This window comes from Oncorhynchus masou, chromosome 25 (assembly GCF_036934945.1).
Source record: "Oncorhynchus masou masou isolate Uvic2021 chromosome 25, UVic_Omas_1.1, whole genome shotgun sequence".
In the NCBI taxonomy this organism is placed as follows: Eukaryota; Metazoa; Chordata; class Actinopteri; order Salmoniformes; family Salmonidae; genus Oncorhynchus; species Oncorhynchus masou.
This window is the reverse complement of record NC_088236.1, coordinates 46,318,291-46,337,600: the sequence shown is the minus strand read 5'-3', so window position 1 is coordinate 46,337,600 and position 19,310 is coordinate 46,318,291. Positions and strand designations below refer to the sequence as shown.

General features: G+C 42.7%; 1 protein-coding gene across 6 annotated transcripts in view; it reads right to left on the bottom strand.

Annotated features, from left to right (window-relative positions):
• Positions 1-19,310, bottom strand: part of LOC135514402 (rho-related BTB domain-containing protein 2-like) — a 101,958-nt gene that overhangs the window by 39,633 nt on the left and 43,015 nt on the right. For 4 of the 6 annotated variants that reach the window (XM_064937864.1, XM_064937865.1, XM_064937866.1 and 1 more), the window contains 2 exons: positions 9,287-9,488; positions 9,085-9,188 (listed from right to left, as the gene is read on the bottom strand). In XM_064937864.1, the coding sequence (XP_064793936.1) occupies positions 9,085-9,188; positions 9,287-9,478 (296 nt within the window). In that variant the 5' untranslated portion in view covers positions 9,479-9,488. Of the gene's footprint in view, positions 1-9,084; positions 9,189-9,286; positions 9,489-9,604; positions 9,791-17,379; positions 17,497-19,310 lie in introns of all 6 variants that reach the window. The other 2 variants (XM_064937868.1, XM_064937867.1) reach the window with 2 other exon arrangements.

The following is a 19,310-nucleotide window of genomic DNA, read 5'->3' as shown; positions in this document are numbered from 1 at the left end:
TGCTTCGAGGTTTACCTGATCTTTTTTTCTGCAGTTTTCTTGACGATCACTCCGCAGTACTGTCATACAGCAGCAGATGATGGTGCGCCATCAGCCACTTGCCGTGTTCAAGACAACTAGGAACTCGGAAAAATACGAGGTCAAATCATGATTTCAGTGATCTTCAGGTTGGAAAGTTGTAGCTATAGAAAGAGGTCGAGTTGGATGACCATTCAAATTGATTTGACCCAGTTGGAACTTGTTTTTTTCCCCTCAGAGTTCCCAGTTACATTTGAACACACTGAAGCTGAATGTGGGAGATTTCCGAGTTCCTGGTTGTTTTGATGCGGCAACTGAATTGTCATTCCCACTCGCCATCCCTCACCGCGGTCATCAAATGGACTCAAGCTAGCAACAAGTTCTGACTGAGCTCAACTGTCATGAAATGCAAATACAGCGATGAGTTTCTCTCTCTTGGTTTAATACGCACTTTGAGAAATAACGAGGAGCGCCCAATGTGTTTTGTGCGGGTTAGTGCTGAATGGGTCTCTCAAAATGGAACAAATTAAAACGACACGTCCTGACCAAACATCCACAGCATGACGGTCAACCCAGGGAGTTCTTTCAGGACAGGGCAGAATGCTTCAGGAAACAGTGCTTCGACAGTGGATGACTAAATCAGGTGATGGTAAGCAGAAATAAGGGAGTACTCTCTCTCATAGTAGTCGATGTGAGTTTCTCTTTCAAACAATCTCCTTGTACACAGCTAATAGCTAGCTAGCTAACGTTAGAAAAAGCAAGCTAGCTAGCTACTGATAGTGAAATCATAAGTAACAGTACATATGAAGATGAAACATGATCAGGCCTACTGTATAAATTATTGTTGAAAACAAGTCTAGGTTGGAACTGTTGCTGTTTAAATCCAAGTCATATTTTTTATTCTGAACTGCTATAAACTGCAAGGTGGTTTTTGAGGCAAACACACACACACACACACACACACACACACACACACACACACACACACACACAGTTCTGGGATGCTGATCTACAGCAGGAAGCGGTCTCCTGCCTGGCTGAGAAAGCAGTAGATGTTCTGACCTAGTTTGGCACCACATACTTATGTGAGACAGGGTTCTGGATTCTGGCATACTTAAAAAAACAGCACAGAAACAGATCCAATGCTGAGCATTACCTCAGGGTTGCACTGTCAAAAACTAAGCCCAGAATAGACACGCTTGTTGAAAACTTCAACCAGTCACACACCTCTCATTAGGACTGTGTGCGCGTGTGTGTTTTCTGGCTGGTCTATATCTGTGTGAGGCCTCAAAAAGCATCTGGCTTCAATCAGTTTATACCAGTTTCTGAAAGAAAAAGATTTATTTGTTATTAATAGCAACAGTTCCAACCTAGACAGATATGTAAGAGTGTTTTTTAATGGGGATTAATGGGTATTTCATTTCATTGTTATTTGTCTATATTGCATTTGTTTTAGGCAATGAAATGTACCAATATTTGCATATAGTTGCATGTTTTCATAAGCTTGGGTCCCAGGAAAACACAGACTTTCTCATTTGGATCTCAGGCTGAACAAGTTTAAGAACCCCTGGTAACCCCTGTAATTGTTTAGGTATGTCATACCAAGGATCATTTAGCTATTTGATTTTGAATTTGAAGACCCCTTGAAGTATCAAACAAAAAAAAAGAACGTTTTTGTGAGAACACCGATTTTTTGGGATGTCTCATGGTCTGACAAACACAGCTCTAGCCCTGTCACTTTTCACCGCAGATGCGGAAATGTAACATAGGCGTATCCAATGCAACAAAAAAAAGATATCTCTAGCTTAAACTGACATATTTATGGGGATTTTTGTATTATGCTAATTCGATTTCGGTGGGGCGCGGACATCAACCTTAGGGGTTAAAGATGATAATGGGAAGATGAAACAGTCGGGGGATGAGCTCAAGTTCTACTGAAACGTAACCGGTCAACAGAGTCAACTAGGTTTAAACAACTAAGTAATGCACAGCCAACATGATAGAAGCTAGAAGCTAGATAGAGTCGTCGGCAATATAAGCAACAGAATAACACCTGTTCCACAGACCACATCTTAACTTCCACCAATATGTAACCTATGGAAAGTTACACCTTCTCTAAATGTTCGACGTAATCTTGTGCTAAACCATGACATCATAGGGCTAGTATTGACACAGTACACACACACAAACAGGAATTCCCATTAGCATCCTGTCAAAGTGTCATTTCCATGGCTCCGACTGCTTTAAACTATGTTAGTGTGTTTGTGCTTTTGCCCTTGTGGTAAGGGTTGTGACTATCCCTGCATCTGTCTGATGAATCTGTCCATGTGAATGTTCATACGTCCATGTATGAGTCAGAGAGGAGAAGACAAAACACGCTGACACACATTGGGAGTCTATATAGCTCACTGACACCGCTGGCCAATCATTTACCAACTGCACGTGAATAAGAACTATTAGGAGGTTTTTTGTTGAAGTTTTGTCTGGTTACAGATCTAGGATCAGCTTCCCCTCCCCCAAACCTAACCTTAACTATTAGTGGGGGGAAATCCAAAACTGACCCAAGTTCAGCATCTACGGGCAACTTCACCCTGCTCTGTCATTGTCAAATCAATCTACAAAGGTCAGCAGGGCTGCTAGCTAACATTATGTAACCAAAGCTAGGTGTTAAGTGTTTTTACAGGATATAGAGCGAGGCTGAGCTCAAACTCCTGACTGACTGGCTGACTGCTTGGTGTATACACAACCCAGCAGAGATCCCTAGATACAGATGCACACTTCCCACTGTTATTAGAGATTTTGCAAGCACTATGTCACTCCATAATGGTGACAGAAGTGTTAATAACTCACCTATTTAGTCATTGGAATGACATACTGTGGGCATTAAATCAATAATAGGCTAACTTCTTGATAACGTCTTGATACAAATAAATAAGTAATAAATAAATTAGTAATTGAGACTCTAATATATACATACATACACACACTACCACTCAAAAGTTTGGGGTCACTTAGAAATGTCCTTATTTTTGAAAGAAAAGCAAATTTTTTTGTCCATTAAAATATCATATTGATCAGAAATACAGCGCAGACATGGTTAATGTTGTAAGTGACTATTGTAGCTGGAAAGGGCAGATTTTTGTATGGAATTTCTACATAGGCATACAGAGGCCCATTATCGGCAACCATCACTCCTGTGTTCCAATTGCACATTGCGAATCCAAGTGTATCATTTTAAATGGCTAATTGATCATTAGAAAAACATTTTGCAATTATGTTAGCATGGCTGAAAACTGTCTCACCGTCAACAGTGAAGAGGCAACTCTGCCTTCTAGGCAGAGTTCCTCTGTCCAGTGTGTGTTCTTTTGCCCATCTTAATCTTTTATTAGCTAGTCTGAGATATGGCTTTTTCTTTTCATCTCTGCATTGAAGGCCTGCATCACAGAGGTGCCTCTCCACTGTTGACGTTGAGACTGGTGTTTTGCGGGTACTATTTAATGAAGCTGCCAGTTGAGGATTTGTGAGGCATCTGTATTGTCCTCTTGTGCACCGGGGCCTCCAACTCCTCTTTGTATTCTGGTTAGGCCAGTTTGCGCTGTTCTATTTTTTTTTATTATTATTTTTATTTTTAAATTTGACCCCGTTTACTCCCCAATTTCATGGTATCCAATTGTTTTTAGTAGCTACTATCTTGTGTCATCGCTACAACTCCCGTATGGGCTCGGGAGAGGTTGAAAGTCATGCATCCTCTGATACACAACCCAACCAAGCTGCACTGCTTCTTAACACAGTGCACATCCAACCCGGAAGCCAGCCGCACCAATGTGTCGGAGTTAACACCGTGCACCTGGCAACCTTTGTTAGCGCGCACTGTGCCCGGCCCGCCACAGGAGTCGCTGGTGCGCGATGAGACAAGGACATCCCTACCAGCCAACCCCTCCCTAACCGGGCGACGCTAGGCCAATTGTGCGTCGCCCCACGGACCTCCCGGTCACGGCCGGTTTCGACAGAGCCTGGGCGCGAATCCAGACTCTCTGATGGCACAGCTGGCGCTGCAGTACAGCACCCTTAACCACTGCGCCACCCGGGAGGCCTGGTTTGCGCTGTGCTGTGAAGGGAGTAGTACACAGCATTGTACAAGATCTTCAGTTTCTTGGCAATTTCTCGAAAGGAATAAACTTAATTTCTTAGAACAAGAATAGACTGATGAGTTTCAGAAGAAAAGTATTTGTTTCTGACCATTTTGAGCCTGTAATCGAGCCCACAAATGCTGATGCTCCTGATTCTCAACTGGTCTGAAGAAGGCCAGTTTTATTGCTTCTTTAAGGACAACAGTTTTCAGCTGTTCTAACATAATTGCAAAAGGGTTTTCAATTGATCAATTAGCCTTTTAAAATGATAAACTTGGTCTAGCGAACACAAAGTGCTGATAATGTGCCTCTGAACACCTATGTAGATACCCCCCCCCCCCAAAAAAAATCTGCCGTTTCCAGCTACAATAGTCATTTACAACATTAACAATGTCTACACTGTATTTTGGGTCTATTTGATGTTATTTTAAAGACAATTTTTTTACCTTTCTTTCAAAAACAAGGACATTTCTAAGCGACCACAAACTTTTGAACGGTAGTGTAAATATATATACGCCCTATAATCAAATAACAAACCCTATGAAATACTCTTGTACACAGAGAGGGCAGTGTGAGCATACCTATAAGTAGTTGATTGGGGGAAGTTAGGAACCAATATACACAGGCAGTTAGGAAAGCAACGGCTAGCTTTTTCAAACAGAAATTTGCATCCTGTACCACAAACTCCAAAAGGTTCTGGGACACTGTGAAGTCCATGGAGTAAGAGCACCTCCTCCCAGCTGCCCACTGCACTGAGGCTAGGAAACACTGTCACCACCGATAAATCCACGATAACTGAGCATTTCAACAGGCATTTTTCTACAGCTGGCCATGCTATTCCACCTGGCTACCCCTACCCCGGTCAACTGCCCTGCACCCCCACAGCAACTTGCCCAAGCCTCCCCATTTCTCCTTCACCCAAATCCAGATAGCTGATGTTCTGAAAGAGCTGCAAAATCTGGACCCCTACAAATCAGCCGGGCTAGACAATCTGGACCCCCTCTTTCTCTACAAGCACATTCATCTTCTGCACATCTATCACTCCTGTGTTTGATTGCTAAATTGTAATTATTTTGCCACTATGTCCTATTTATTGCCTTACCACCCTTATCCTACCTCATTTGAACACACTGTATATAGACTTTTCTATTGTGTTATTGACTGTATGTTTGTTTATTCCATTTGTAACTCTGTGATGCTGTTTGTGTCGCACTGCTTTGCTTTATCTTGGCCAGGTCGCAGTTGTAAATGAGAACGTCTTCTCAACTAGCCTACCTGGCTAAAAAAGGTGAAATAAATAATACTAAAATAAAAATAAGGGTGCTTGCATGGGGATGCATGGCGATCTGATAGTGGGTTTAGGGCAAGATGTTGAGCCCCACAACGCCCAAACAGACAGGCAGAGAACAGCTGAGCTGGCACTGTGCTATCAGCTGACTGCAGGCTGGCTGAGCACACACATACAATGAGTCACTGACAATTTGAAAAGGAGCAGAGCCACACACACACACAGCTGCGCACGCATGCACACTCTCTGTCACTCAAAACATCCTGCCCTGTGTGTGTGTGTGTGTGTGTGGATTAAGTCCTGCTAGCTGGCTAGGTGAGGATCAGTGCTATGTCTGAAAGGTCTGGGTGAGAGGGATAGAGATGATCCCGTTATGTCTGTCTGATGGAGGTGTGTAAATATACATGTACGTCTTCCTTGGAATATAAAAATACCCAGCACTGGAATGAGTAGGTGTGTCCAAACTTGTGACTGGTACTGTATGTATGTATGTATGTATGTATGTATGTATGTATGTATGTATGTATGTATGTATGTATGTATGTATCTATGTATGTACAGTATGTAATGTATGTATGTATGTGCAGTATGTAATGTATGTACGTACAGTTGATGTCAGAAGTTTACATACACTTAGGTTGGAGTCATTAAAGTCGGTTAGGACATCTACTTTATGCATGACATTACATTTTTCCAACAATTGTTTACAGACAGATAATTTCACTTATAATTCACTGTATCATATTTTCAGTGGGTCAGAAGTTTACATGCACAAAGTTGACTGTGCCTTTAAACAGCTTGGAAAATTCCAGAAAATGATGTAATGGATTTAGAAGCTTCTAATTGACATAATTTGAGTCAATTGGAGGTGTACCTGTGGGTGTATTTCAATTACTACCTTCTAACTCAGTGCCTCTTTGCTTGACATCACGGGAAAATCAAAAGAAATCAGCGAAGACCTCAGAAAAAAAATGTAGACCTCCACAAGTCTGATTCATCCTTAGGAGCAATTTCATCCTTAGGAGCAATGTAAACTTCTGACCCACTGGTAATGTGATGAAAGAAACAAAAGCTGAAATCATTCGCATTCTTAAAATAAAGTGGTGATCCTAATTGACCTAAGACAGGGAATTTTTTACTAGGATTATATGTCAGGAATTGTGAAACTGAGTTTAAATGTATTTGGCTAAGGTGCGTGTAAACTTCCGACTTCAACTATATGACATTTAATCCTTGTTAAAATTCCCTGTCTTAGGTCAGTTAGGATCACAACTTTATTTTAAGAATGAAATGTCAGAATAATAGTAGAGAATGATTTATTTCAGCTTTTATTTCTTTCATCACATTCCCATCGGGTCAGAAGTTTACATACACTCAATTAGAATTTGTAAGCAATGCCTTTAAATTGTTACACTTGGGTCAAACGTTTCGGGTAGCCTTCCACAAGCTTCCCACAATACGTTTGGTGAATTTTGTCCCATTCCTCCTGACAGAGCTGGTGTAACTGAGTCAGGTTTGTAGGCCTCCTTGCTCGCACACGCCTTTTCAGTTCTGCCCATAGATTTTCTATAGGATTGAGGTCAGGGCTTTTTTATGGCCACTCCAATACCTTGACATTGTTGTCCTTAAGGCATTTTGCCACAACTTTGGAAGTATGCTTGGGGTCATTGTCTATTTGGAAGACCCATTTGCGACCAAGCTTCAACTTCCTGACTGATGTCTTGAGATGTTGCTTCAATATATCCACGTAATTTTCCTGCCTCATGACACCATCCATTTAGTGAAGTGCACCAGTCCCTCCTACAGCAAAGCACCCCCACAACATGATGCTGCCACCACTGTGCTTCACGGTTGAGATGGTGTTCTTCAGCTTGCAAGCCTCCCCCTTTTTCCTACAAACATAACAATGGTCATTATGGTCAAACAGTTCTATTTTTGTTTCATCAGACCAGAGGACATTTCTCCAAAAAGTACAATCTTTTTCCCCATATGCAGTTGCAAACTGTAGTCTGTCTTTTTTATAGCGGTTTTGGAGCAGTGGCTTCTTCCTTGCTGAGCGGCCTTTTAGGTTATGTCGATATAGGACTCGTTTCACTGTGGATATAGAGCGGGTAATGGCTGCATGGTCCCATGGTGTTTATACTTGCGCACTATTGTTTGTACAAATGAACGTGGTACCTTCATGCATTTGGAAATTGCTCCCAAGGATGAACCAGACTTGTGGATGTCCACAATTTTTTTTTCTGTTTTCTGAGGTCTTGGCTGATTTCTTTTGATTATCCCATGATGTCAAGCAAAGAGGCACTTAGTTTGAAGGTAGGCCTTAAAATACATCCACAGGTACACCTCCAATTGACTCAAATGATGTCAATTAGCCTATCAGAAGCTTCTAAAGCCATGGCATAATTTTCTGGAATTTTCCAAGCTGTTTAAAGGCCCAGTCAACACAGTTAACTTCTGACCCACTGGAATTGTGATACAGTGAATTATAAGTGAAATAATCTGGCTGTAAACAATTGTTGGAAAAATTACTTGTGTCATGCACAAAGTAGATGTCTTAACCGACTTGCCAAAACTATAGTTTGTTAATTAACAAGGAATTTGTGGAATGGTTGAAACGAGTTTTAATAACTCCAACCTAAGTGTATGTAAAAATCCGACTTCAACTGTATATATATAATCAAGAAATAAAGTTATGAATGTTTTAATGAACATCACTAGCAACAACAGAGTAAACTCATACCTACAGTAGAAAATAGAATATCTCCTTTCTAATGATCTCAACTTTATTTATCAACCCCTAGTATTGAGCAAATTACAGTCATTGGAGCCAATAGGCTTTGAAAAGCACCCACAAATAGGCGGCCAGTGCGGAAAGCTTTCTTGACTTGGGCATACATTTTCGCCTTCACATGGCTAACCTTTATTTAACCAGCTAAACAGCTGCCCTTAGCAAAAACGTATTTGAAGTTACCTTCCTAGTAGCCTTAACGCGAACCAGGCTTCCCTAATGTCATAACGACGTGGTTTTGGAGGTATGGCAATGTGAGACTTTTGTAGCTATTAGGCTATACTCATACTTATGGTATGAGGTTGGCCAGCCTCCCCAAACCACAGCCCTAACCTTAACCATTTGGAATTAATGCCTAAACTGCTAACCTTTGAGTTGCTTCTGTTTTAACCCTGTAGCTACGCAGAAATAACTCTGTAACCACACAGAATTACTGCGTCACAAATAGAAGTTCATCCATAATACGTTGAATTTCAAAGGGAAACTATGAGATCTTGTTGATACTGTATCTAGCTTTCAGTACGCACATATCAGCCACAATGACCACGTATGACAGTGCGTGTGTATATGTAATAGTGTGTGTGTGTGCTTAAGCCCAAAAGCCACATCAGTCTCCTGAGGTGAACGGTGGGGAATTTGGGTAGATTTTAGCCAAATTAAATATTGTCAATCCTTTACAATGCCATGGCCTTAGACACTGGAGAGGGGGTGTTGCATTGTAGGGGGTTGCATTATAGCCAGGCAGGTTGAGTTATTAGGTCAGTTACCAGAATCTGTCTGGACAACAAGTACCCTGACCCGAAGGTAGCCACGGCCTCTCACTGAGTGTGTGTGTGCATGTTTGTGTGCCTCCTCACCTGCCGTATGCGAAGCGTCTGTCTTTGTGATGGTCACCGAAGGTGTCCCATAGTCTCAGGGACACACTGACCTCATCCACAACATCCCGTGATCTCTCCAACACCTAGACGGACAGGCACACACCACACCACAGCATGAGACAATTATTTTCAGGCTGTGTCTGTGTGTGTGCGTGTGTGTGTCGCGTGGGTCCATGCCCACCTCCTGGCACACGCGGTACTGGTCAATGGCCCAGACAGTTGGCACGTGGGTGGCGAGCAGCTGGTACTGTGTGAGGGTGGCATTGCAGGCGCGGGCACAGATGAGCCTAGTCTTGCCCACCGCGTTGTCCCCTACCACAACACATTTAATGGTTTCCACGTTGGGCCGCTCATAGTCTGTGTCTATATCCATGGAGAGGGCCCTGGGAGAAAGAGGGAGAAGGAGAGAGCGGGGGTTAGAAAGTAACTCTGGTCATAGAATATAGAACGACACATTGACACATCCATACCAAAGCGGAATGTTTAAAAAAAGACTTACTAGTCACCAAAGTTCCAGAGCATGTCTTTGAGTGAAGTATTCAGGTACAAATGGAACAATACTGAACAGCTTTTGGCCAAGACAACGGCCAGGGTAGCTCCTAAATCAATCACCAACAGAAAATCCTGGCCAAGGCTAGAAGCCCGAGTCCGCACTGACCAGTAACGAGCAGCTCCAGCCAAACTCCTCCAGAGTGAACACATGGTACGTGGGCAGAGAAATAAAAAAACTGAGTGCCTATTTATGTCATAACAGAAGGAGAGAGCGAGAGAGAGAGAGAGAACAAGAGGCAACTATATAAACCAGAGCACAGCCCCAGTGGCAGATTTTTATTTTTGGAGGAGTGAATGATGATCCCATCTGCTGAGGGCCGCTCATGAAAGACACCACCCCCTCCCCCTCTGCCAGGTGATATATTGATACAGCTGATATGGGCAGACCAAACCTGCAATCCTGTCCTACCACTCTGAACAAACCGTGGTCCCATAAATAGGCCGTTTTGAAAGATTCATAGGCTTATTATTATTCCATTGACATAGATGCGGCGGTGTGGCACTTCGTCCCTGCAGTGACACACAGTAGCGGCCCAAACAAATGGCACCCATTCATCGGACACAAGAGACAATGGACAGCGGCAATCCCGCTTGACCCCCCCGCCCACACCTCCACTCATTCCCACCAACACCTGCTCCTCTCATACATTTTATGTCCCATTTGCTACAGATTGAGACGATATTGTTTACAGGCCTAAAACAAACAATGTCAGGTCTTGCTTAATAAAAGCTACAAAAAAACATCATGTTCCCTTTTGGAATATTCCACGTCCATTGAAGTCCTCGAGCTGCCAAAGCCACTGAGCAGCAGGTGTTCAGGTGCGGGGCCAAAACAAATGGTACTGTACAGCCTACCTTAGCCTATGTGAGTAGAGAAGAGAGTGAGCCAACCCTGAGAGATTCTGAGGGAACAGAGGGAGTTCCTGTCTACTCTAGGATTTATCTGTGGTCCATCCCTAGTTCTCCTCTCCTCTGTCTAAGACACATAGTGAGGCACGTGGGTTTACATCAGTATCACAATAGAGGGAGTCGTAAAAGTTCCTACATCTTATCCTTATGTAACAGTTCTTCACGTAATGGCCAAAGCAGCTGCAAGAGGAGTGGACCAATAACCGCTCTCTCTGAGAGTTGTACGTGGACAAATAGGAGGGAAAGGAGGAGCGGGAGAGAGATTGAAATATTAAATCAAATGGTATCACAGTGAAATGCTTACTTACAAGCCCTTTCCCAACAATGCAGTTAAGAAAAAATAAGTATTAAGTAAAAAATACAAAATAAAAGTAACAAATAATTAAAGAGCAGCAGTAAAATAACAATAGCGATATATACAGGGGGGGAGGGGGTTTACGGTACAGAGTCAATGTGCGGGGGCACTGGTTAGTCGAGGTAATTGAGGTCATATGTACATGTAAGTTAAAGTGACTATGCATAGACAATAAACAGAGTAGCAGCAGCGTAAAAGAGGGGACAACGCAAATAGTCTGGGTTGACATTTGATTAGCTGTTCAGGAGTCTTATGGCTTGGGGTAGAAGCTGTTAAGAGGCCTTTTGGACCTCGACTTGGCAATCCGGTACCGCTTGCCATGCAGTAGCAGAGAGAACAGTCTATGACTAGGTTGGCTGGAGTCTTTGACACTTTTTAGGGCCTGACACCGCCTGGTATAGAGGTCCTGGATGGCAGGAAGCTTGGGCCCAGTGATGTACTGGGCCGTACGCACTTCCCTCTGTAGTAAAGGTCGACCGATTAATCGGAATGGCCGATTAAATTAGGGACGATTTCAAGTTTTCATAACAATCGAAAAACGGTGTTTTCGGGCGCTGATTTGCCGACTTATTTTTTTACATTTTTATACCTTTATTTAACTAGGCAAGCCAGTTAAGAACACATTCATATTTTCAATGACGGCCTAGGAACGGTGGGTTAACTGCCTCGTTCAGGGGCAGAACGACAGATTTTCACCTTGTCAGCTTGGGGGATCCAATCTTGCAACCTTACAGTTAACTAGTCCAACGCAATAACGACCTGCCTCTCTCTCTCGTTGCACTCCATAAGGAGACTGCCTGTTACGCAAATGCAGTAAGCCAAGGTAAGTTGCTAGCTAGCATTAAACTTATCTTATAAAAAACAATCAATCATAATCACTAGTTAACTACACATAGTTGATGTTACGGATACCAGTATCCTGTGTGTGTGTATCCTGTGTTCTTTTCTCTCCTTCTCCCCTCACAGGTGAAAATCATCACTCCCCAATCAGTCACCAATCCAATCATCAATCAGAAGACACACATCCTCCTGTTTCCTACCCTATCACAGTTCCTTTCCCTTGGTTTAAAACCCCTGTCAGTTGTTTGCTCTAGAGCTCAATCTCTCTGTAAATGCCATGTCTGTAGGTCGCTGTGGTTCACTCTCTCTTTGTGTATTAACCTCTCTTTTGATTGAGCACCTCCATAGCACTTTGTCCTCACCTGTGAGTATTTTTTTGGTTATGGTGTTTGTTTGATTGCTGGTGGGAAAAGGGGCAACCAAGTCAAGTCGCCCATGGGCATACACTACCCGTAGGTAGACTTTGTTAAATACACTAGTTAGAACTGGGTGGACCACCCACTGTATTTTTGGTTAGTTAGCTGTTGTTAAAGTAGGCTAGTCTAGCTTAGGGGTGTTTTTGAATACTTATTGTTTCTTTCCTTGGGTCCAGCTCAGCCACTTTTCCTGCTTCCCCCCCCCCATTACCGTGTGTTTTCAAATAAACCTTGAGTTTGACGGTAGATTTCAGTTGTTGTGGTTATTTCGTTCACACTTTTACTTTGTCACTATAATTTGCATGAGTTATGTTACGGGTCTCATTACCATCCCTCCGAAACTGTCAGGCCAAAAGGGATTCGTAAAACAGTTGATGATATTACTATATATTATCTAGCGTGTCCTGCGTTGCATATAGACTGACTGAGAATACAAGTATCTGATTTTTTTTTTTAAACCTTTTTTACCTCAGAAAAAGTGACATCACCGATTTGAACCGCTAGTTAGCGCGCACCGCTAACTAACTAGGCAAGCCGGGCGGCAGTGTAGCCTAGTGGTTAGAGCATTGGACTTGTAACTGAAAGGTTGCAAGTTCAAATCCCCTAGCTGACAAGGTACAAAATCTGTCGTTCTGCCCCTGAACAGGCAGTTAACCCACTGTTCCAAGGCCGTCATTGAAAATAAGAATGTTCTTAACTGACTTGCCTAGTAAAATAAAAAATTAAAATAAATAATAAAGCCAGTTAAGAACAAATTCTTATTTTCAATGACTGCCTAGGAACAGTGGGTTAACTGCCTCGTTCAGGGGCAGAACAACAGATTTGTACCTTGTCAGCTCGGGGGTTTGAACTTTCAACCTTCCGGTTACTAGTCCAACGCTCTAACCACTAGGCTACCTTGCCACCCCAGGAACAATGGTAGGCAGAAGCAGGAGTGTAAACATTCATTCAAACAGCACTTTCGTGTGTTTTGCCAGCAGCTCTTCATTGTGCATCAAGCATTGCGCCGTTTATGACTTCAAGCCTATCAACTCCCGAGATGATGCTGGTGTAACCGATGTGAAATGGCTAGCTCGTTAGCGCGCACTAATAGCTTTTCAATTGTCACTCGCTTTGAGCCTTCTTGTAGTTGTTCCCCTTGCTCTGCCTGGGTAACGCTGCTTCGATGGTGGCTGTTTATCTCTCAAGAGATGTTAGATCGGGTTCAAGTCTGGTCTCTGGCTGGGCCCGACGCTTCTCCTGCGTTGTCTTGGCTGTGTGTTTAAGGTCGTTGTCTTGTTGGAATGTGAACCGTCGCCCAAGTCTGAGGTCCTGAGCGCTCCAGAGCAGGTTTTCATCAAGGATCTCTCTGTACTTCTCATATGTATATGTAACAATATAATTTTAAACCGTGCCCATGCCCGGGCGAGAACCAGGGACCCTCTGCACACATCATCAGGTAACGACGCTTGGAGGGTGACTTATCACTCCACAATAGCCTCGGCCCTTGCAGAGCAAGGGGAACTACTACTTCAAGGTCTCAGATCAAGTGACGTCACCGATTGAACCGCTATTTAGCGCGCACCGCTAACTAAGCTAGCCGTTTCACATCCGTTACATATACTGTACTCGATACCATCTACTGCATCTTGCCTATGCCGCTCTATACCATCACTCATTCATATCTTTATGTACATATTCTTTATCCCTTTACACTTGTGTATAAGGTAGTAGTTTTGAAATTGTTAGCTAGATTACTCGGTTATTACTGCATTGTCGGAACTAGAAGCACAAGCATTTGGCTACACTCGCATTAACATCTGCTAACCATGTGTATGTGACAAAAAAAATTGATTTGATGTACTTTGTTCCATTCATCTTTGTCTCTATCCTGACTAGTCTCCCAGTACCTGACACTGAAAAACATCCCCACAGCATGATGCTGCCACCACTATGCTTCACCGTAGAGATGGTGCCAGGTTTCCTCCAGACATGATGCTTGGCATTCAGTCAAGTGTTGAATCTTGGTTTCATCAGACAGTCTTGTATCTCATGGTCTGAGTCTTTAGGTGCCGTTTGGCAAACTCCAAGCGGGCCGTCATGTGCCAGTAGCAACCGTCTGGCCCCTCTACCATAAAGGCCTGATTCGTAGAGTGCTGCATAGATGGTCGTCCTTCTGGAAGGTTCTTCAATCTCCACAGAGGAGCTCTGTCAATGATCATTGGGTTCTTGGTCACCTCCCTGACCAAGGCCCTTCTCCCCAGATTGCTCAGTTTGGCCAGGCGGCAAGGTCTAGGAAGAGTCTTGGTGGTTACAAACATCTTCCAATTAAGAATGAGGAAGGCCACTGTTCTTGGGGACCTTCAATGCTACAAAACTGATAGCTTTCCCCAGATCTGTGCCTCGACACAATCCAGTCTCGGCGCTCTACAGACAATTTTGTCGACCTCACGGCTTGGTTTTTGCTTTGACATGCACTGTCAACTGTGGGACCTTATAAAAGATAGGTTTGTGCCTTTCCAAATCATGTCCAATCAATTGAATTTATCACAGGTGGACTCCAATCAAGTTGTGGAAATATCTCAAGGACGATCAATGGAAACAGGATGCACCTGAGCTCAATTTCGAGTCTCATAGCAAAGGTGCTGAATAATACTGTTTTTATAAACATTTGCAAATATTTCTAGAAAACTGTTTTCACTTTTTCATTAAGGAGTAAAATTATTTAACCCATTTTAAATTAATGCATTCTGGAGAGACGCCCCATATCTTCGCCCCCACTCCCCTCTCCTTCTTGATGCAACATTTTATACTCAAGACATTACTTTCGCACATATTTTCGAAGCTTTTCACTCACAGCCGCGACTATCAGATACACCTATTGCCATGCGCACTACTCAAATCGCAAGCTTCCCAAACACACGTGTGATTCGAAACAATCCACAGCAAAAGATTTTAAAATAACAAATGGTTCTCTGTGTCTGTCATGCTCTCTGAAGAATTTTGAATGATTTTATTTAGACAAGTAATTATACAATTACTTTAGGGAAATCCAGCATCCTAACAGTTCACTGTGCAACCACCAACTTCCCTTTACAATTCACAAGCGGCTGAAACCAGAGATCTCTATATAATGACGAGATGCTCATGTCTCCACCCTAACAATCGGAGTGTTTGTCCCAAAGGTGGGAAGGTAGGGGACAAGCTTAGGTCTGCACATTATTTCCTTATGTAAGATGGCACCGACAGACATGGCAGCTTTGCTTCTAGCTCCAAAGCAACCTTGAAGTCTTATAATTGTTTGTATTACTTACATTTATTAGTCCAGAATGTTTTGTGTATATGTTATTACATACAGCCGGAAATAACTTTTGGATATCAGAGCGGCGGTAACGCACTAGCATTACAAACAGGAATACGACTTTCCCGAATTGGATCCTTTGTTCGTACCCCCCAGGGCAGTTGAATTTATTCTAGAGGCTGCTCCGAATCACAGCGGGCGGAGAAGAGGTATTCGGAGTGGACTACTAGTTCAACTCAGGAGGCGGGCACACCATCCAACGGTTCCCGAGTATATTACTAGCTAATGTTCAGTCTCTGGACAATAAAGTAGATGAGCTCAGGGTGAGGATCTCATTCCAGGGAGACATCAGGGACGGTAACATATTGGGTTCTCAGTTCATCGTGCAGACAGGAATAAAGAACCCTTCGGGAAGAAGAAAGGCAGGGGTGTATGCTTCATGATTAACAACTCATGGCGTGATTGTGACAACATACAGCAACTCAAGTCCTTTTGTTCACCCGATCTAGAATAACCCACAATTAAATTAAATTATCTTCGGTTATAGTCACATCAGTTTATATTCCCCCCAAGTCAATACCACGACAACCATCAAGGAACCTCACTGGACTTTATGCAAACCACATTCTGAGGCCGCATTTATTGTAGCTGGGGATTTCAACAACGCAAATTTGAGGAAAACGCTAGCGAAGTTCTATCAACACATTGACTCTGGTACTTGTTAAGGGAAAACACTAGACCACTTGTCACGTTCTGACCTTAGTTCCTTTGTTTTGTCTTTGTTTTAGTATGGTCAGGGCGTGAGTTGGGGTGGGCAGTCTGTTTTTCTATGTTGTATTTTGCGTTTGGCCTGGTATGGTTCTCAATCAGAGGCAGGTGGCATTAGTTGTCTCTGATTGAGAATCATACTTAGGTAGCCTTTTCCCACCAGTGTTTCGTGGGTGATTGTTTTCTGTGTCTGTGTGTTCCACACGGCACTGTTTCGGTTTTCGTTTCTGTCTTTCAATTTGTTATTTTCGTGTTCAGTGATTTTGTTCATTAAGACATGACGAACACGTACCACGCTGCATATTGGGGCGATCTCATACTCCTCGTCAGAGGAGGACGAATCCCATTACACCACTGCTACTTGCCTTTTCAAGATACCTACAAGGCCCTCCCCCGTCCTCCCTTCGGCAAATCCGATTGCAATGTAGGAAGTAGAAAATAGTAAAAATAAAGAAATCCTTGAATGAGTAGGTGTGTCCAAACTTTTGACTGGTACTGTAGACAATCACAGATCACAAAGGGAAAACCAGCCACGTTGCGGACATCAACGTCTTGCTCCCAGACAACACTTTCTTCACCCACTTTGAGGATAACACCATGCCACTGACACGGCCCGCTCCCTAGGCCTGTGAGCTCTCGTTCTCCATGGCCGACGTGAGTAAGCCATTTAAGGGTGTTAACCCTCGCAAGGCTGACGGGCCAGACGGCATCCCTAGCCGCGTCCTCAGAGCATGCGAATACCAGCTGGCTGGAGTGTTTACGGACATATTCAATCTCTCCCTATCCCAGTATACTGTCTCCACTTGCTTCAATATGTCAACCATTTTTACCGTACACAAGAAAGCAAAGGTAACTGAGGCTAGTTAACCTCTAGCATCGAGCAATCCCGTATCCGGGAGTGTAATCATAGCCTCAAGCTCATTAGCATAACGCAACTAACTATTCATGAAAATCGCAAATGAAATGAAATAAATATATTGGCTCACAAGCTTAGCCTTTTGTTAACACTCATCTCAGATTTTCAAAATATGCTTTTCAACCATAGCTACACAAACATTTGTAAGAGTATTGATAGCTAGCATAGCATTAAGCCTAGCATTCAGCAGGCAACATTTTCACAAAAACAAGAAAAGCATTCAAATAAAATCATTTACCTTTGAAGAACTTCGGATGTTTTCAATGAGGAGACTCAGTTAGATAGCAAATGTTCAGTTTTTCCAAAAATATTATTTGTGTAGGAGAAATCGCTCCGTTTTGTTCATCACGTTTGGCTAAGAAAAAAAAACAAATTCAGTCATTACAACGACAAACTTTTTTCCAAATTAACTCCTTAATATCGACAAACATGGCAAACGTTGTTTAGAATCAATCCTCAAGGTGTTTTTCACATATCTATTCGATGATAAATCATTCGTGGCAGTTGCCTTTCCCCTCTGAACCAAATGGAAAAGTGGACGCAGCTGGAGATTGCGCAATAATTTTGACGGAGGACACCAAGCGGACACCTGGTAAATGTAGTCTCTTATGGTCAATCTTCAAATGATATGCATACAAATACGTCACAATGCTGCAGACACCTTGGGGAAACGACAGAAAGTGTAGGCTCATTTCTGGCGCATGCACAGCCATATAAGGGGACATTGGAACACAGCGCATTCAAAATCTGGGGCATTTCCTGTATGAAATTTCATCTTGGTTTCACCTGTAGCATTAGTTCTGTGGCACTCACAGACAATATCTTTGCAGTTTTGGAAACGTCAGTGTTTTCTTTCCAAATCTGTCAATTATATGCATAGTCAAGCATCTTTTCGTGACAAAATATCTTTTTTTATCCAAAAATTAAGAGTGCGCCCCCTACATCGAAGAAGTTAACAGCTTCTACCCCAAGCAATAAGACTCCTGAATGGCTAATCAAATGGCTACCCAGACTATTTGCATTGTCCCCCATTTTTATGCTGCTGCTACTCTCTGTTTATTATCCATGCATAGTCACTTTACCTCTATCCTGTACATATTACCTCAATTACCTCAACTAATCTGTGCCCCTGCACATTGAATCAGTACCAGTATATAGCCTCGCTACTGTTATTATATTGTTATTTTTCTATTTTTAATTGTTTACATTTTTAAAACTTGTTTACATTTTTATTTTAGTAAATACTTTGAAAACACTAATTTTTCTTAGATCTGCATAGTTGGTTAAGGGCTTATAAGTAAGCACCTAACTGTAAGGTCTACCTGTCGTATTCAGTGCATGTGACAAATACAATTTGATTTGAAATGTTGTTCCAAACAAGATCGATGCTGCTTTCCACTTTGCTTCTTAATATAAATCATTCAATTTCTATAATTCCAACAGTTCACCCAAGTGTTCTGGTATATATGGCAAGTCAAATCGCAACTACAATATTTAAAAAAAATGTACACTATTCGCCCATGTCCTGCAGACCGTGTGTGTGGGGGGGGGGGTCGTGGGTCTGGCATTTTAATAGGCTGTGAGGCATGGGGAGATGTGAGCTGTGATGTAACTGGGAGCGGTGGAAAGTTTCTCAGGGGGATCAGACAGCAGTCCTGGAGCACTACACCATCGCCCTGACTATGCAGAGGTCTCTCACACGCACGCACCCGCCTTTCACAGCCAAGCCGTAACTGTGAGAGCAGTGTAGGGTTTCATTCACAGCCAGTGACTGATACTATACATATCACGTAAAGCAGCAGTCTAGACATCATCTGTTCGGCTGTCACCTGTATTACAGGGATTGAAAATGAAAGTGGAAAGCAGACACACTGAGGAAGGTGCAGGCCAATACTTTGGGTGTGCTACTGGGACATGTTGCTGTGGAAAAGAGCATACACAAATCCAAATATCTAATATATCTCTATATCAGTGCTGGCCTTATTTCAACCTCTATATTAACAGATTATCAGACGAAGTTTGAACAATGGAAAAAGCGAGTAATGAGAGGTGGTATTAGATGGGTATGCTCCATGTGAATGAGAATCCAGTTGTTTCTCAGGTTTGATCAGCTTCCCTTCCCCCAATCCTTACCTTAACTATTAGCGGGGAAAATTCTAAATTGACCCA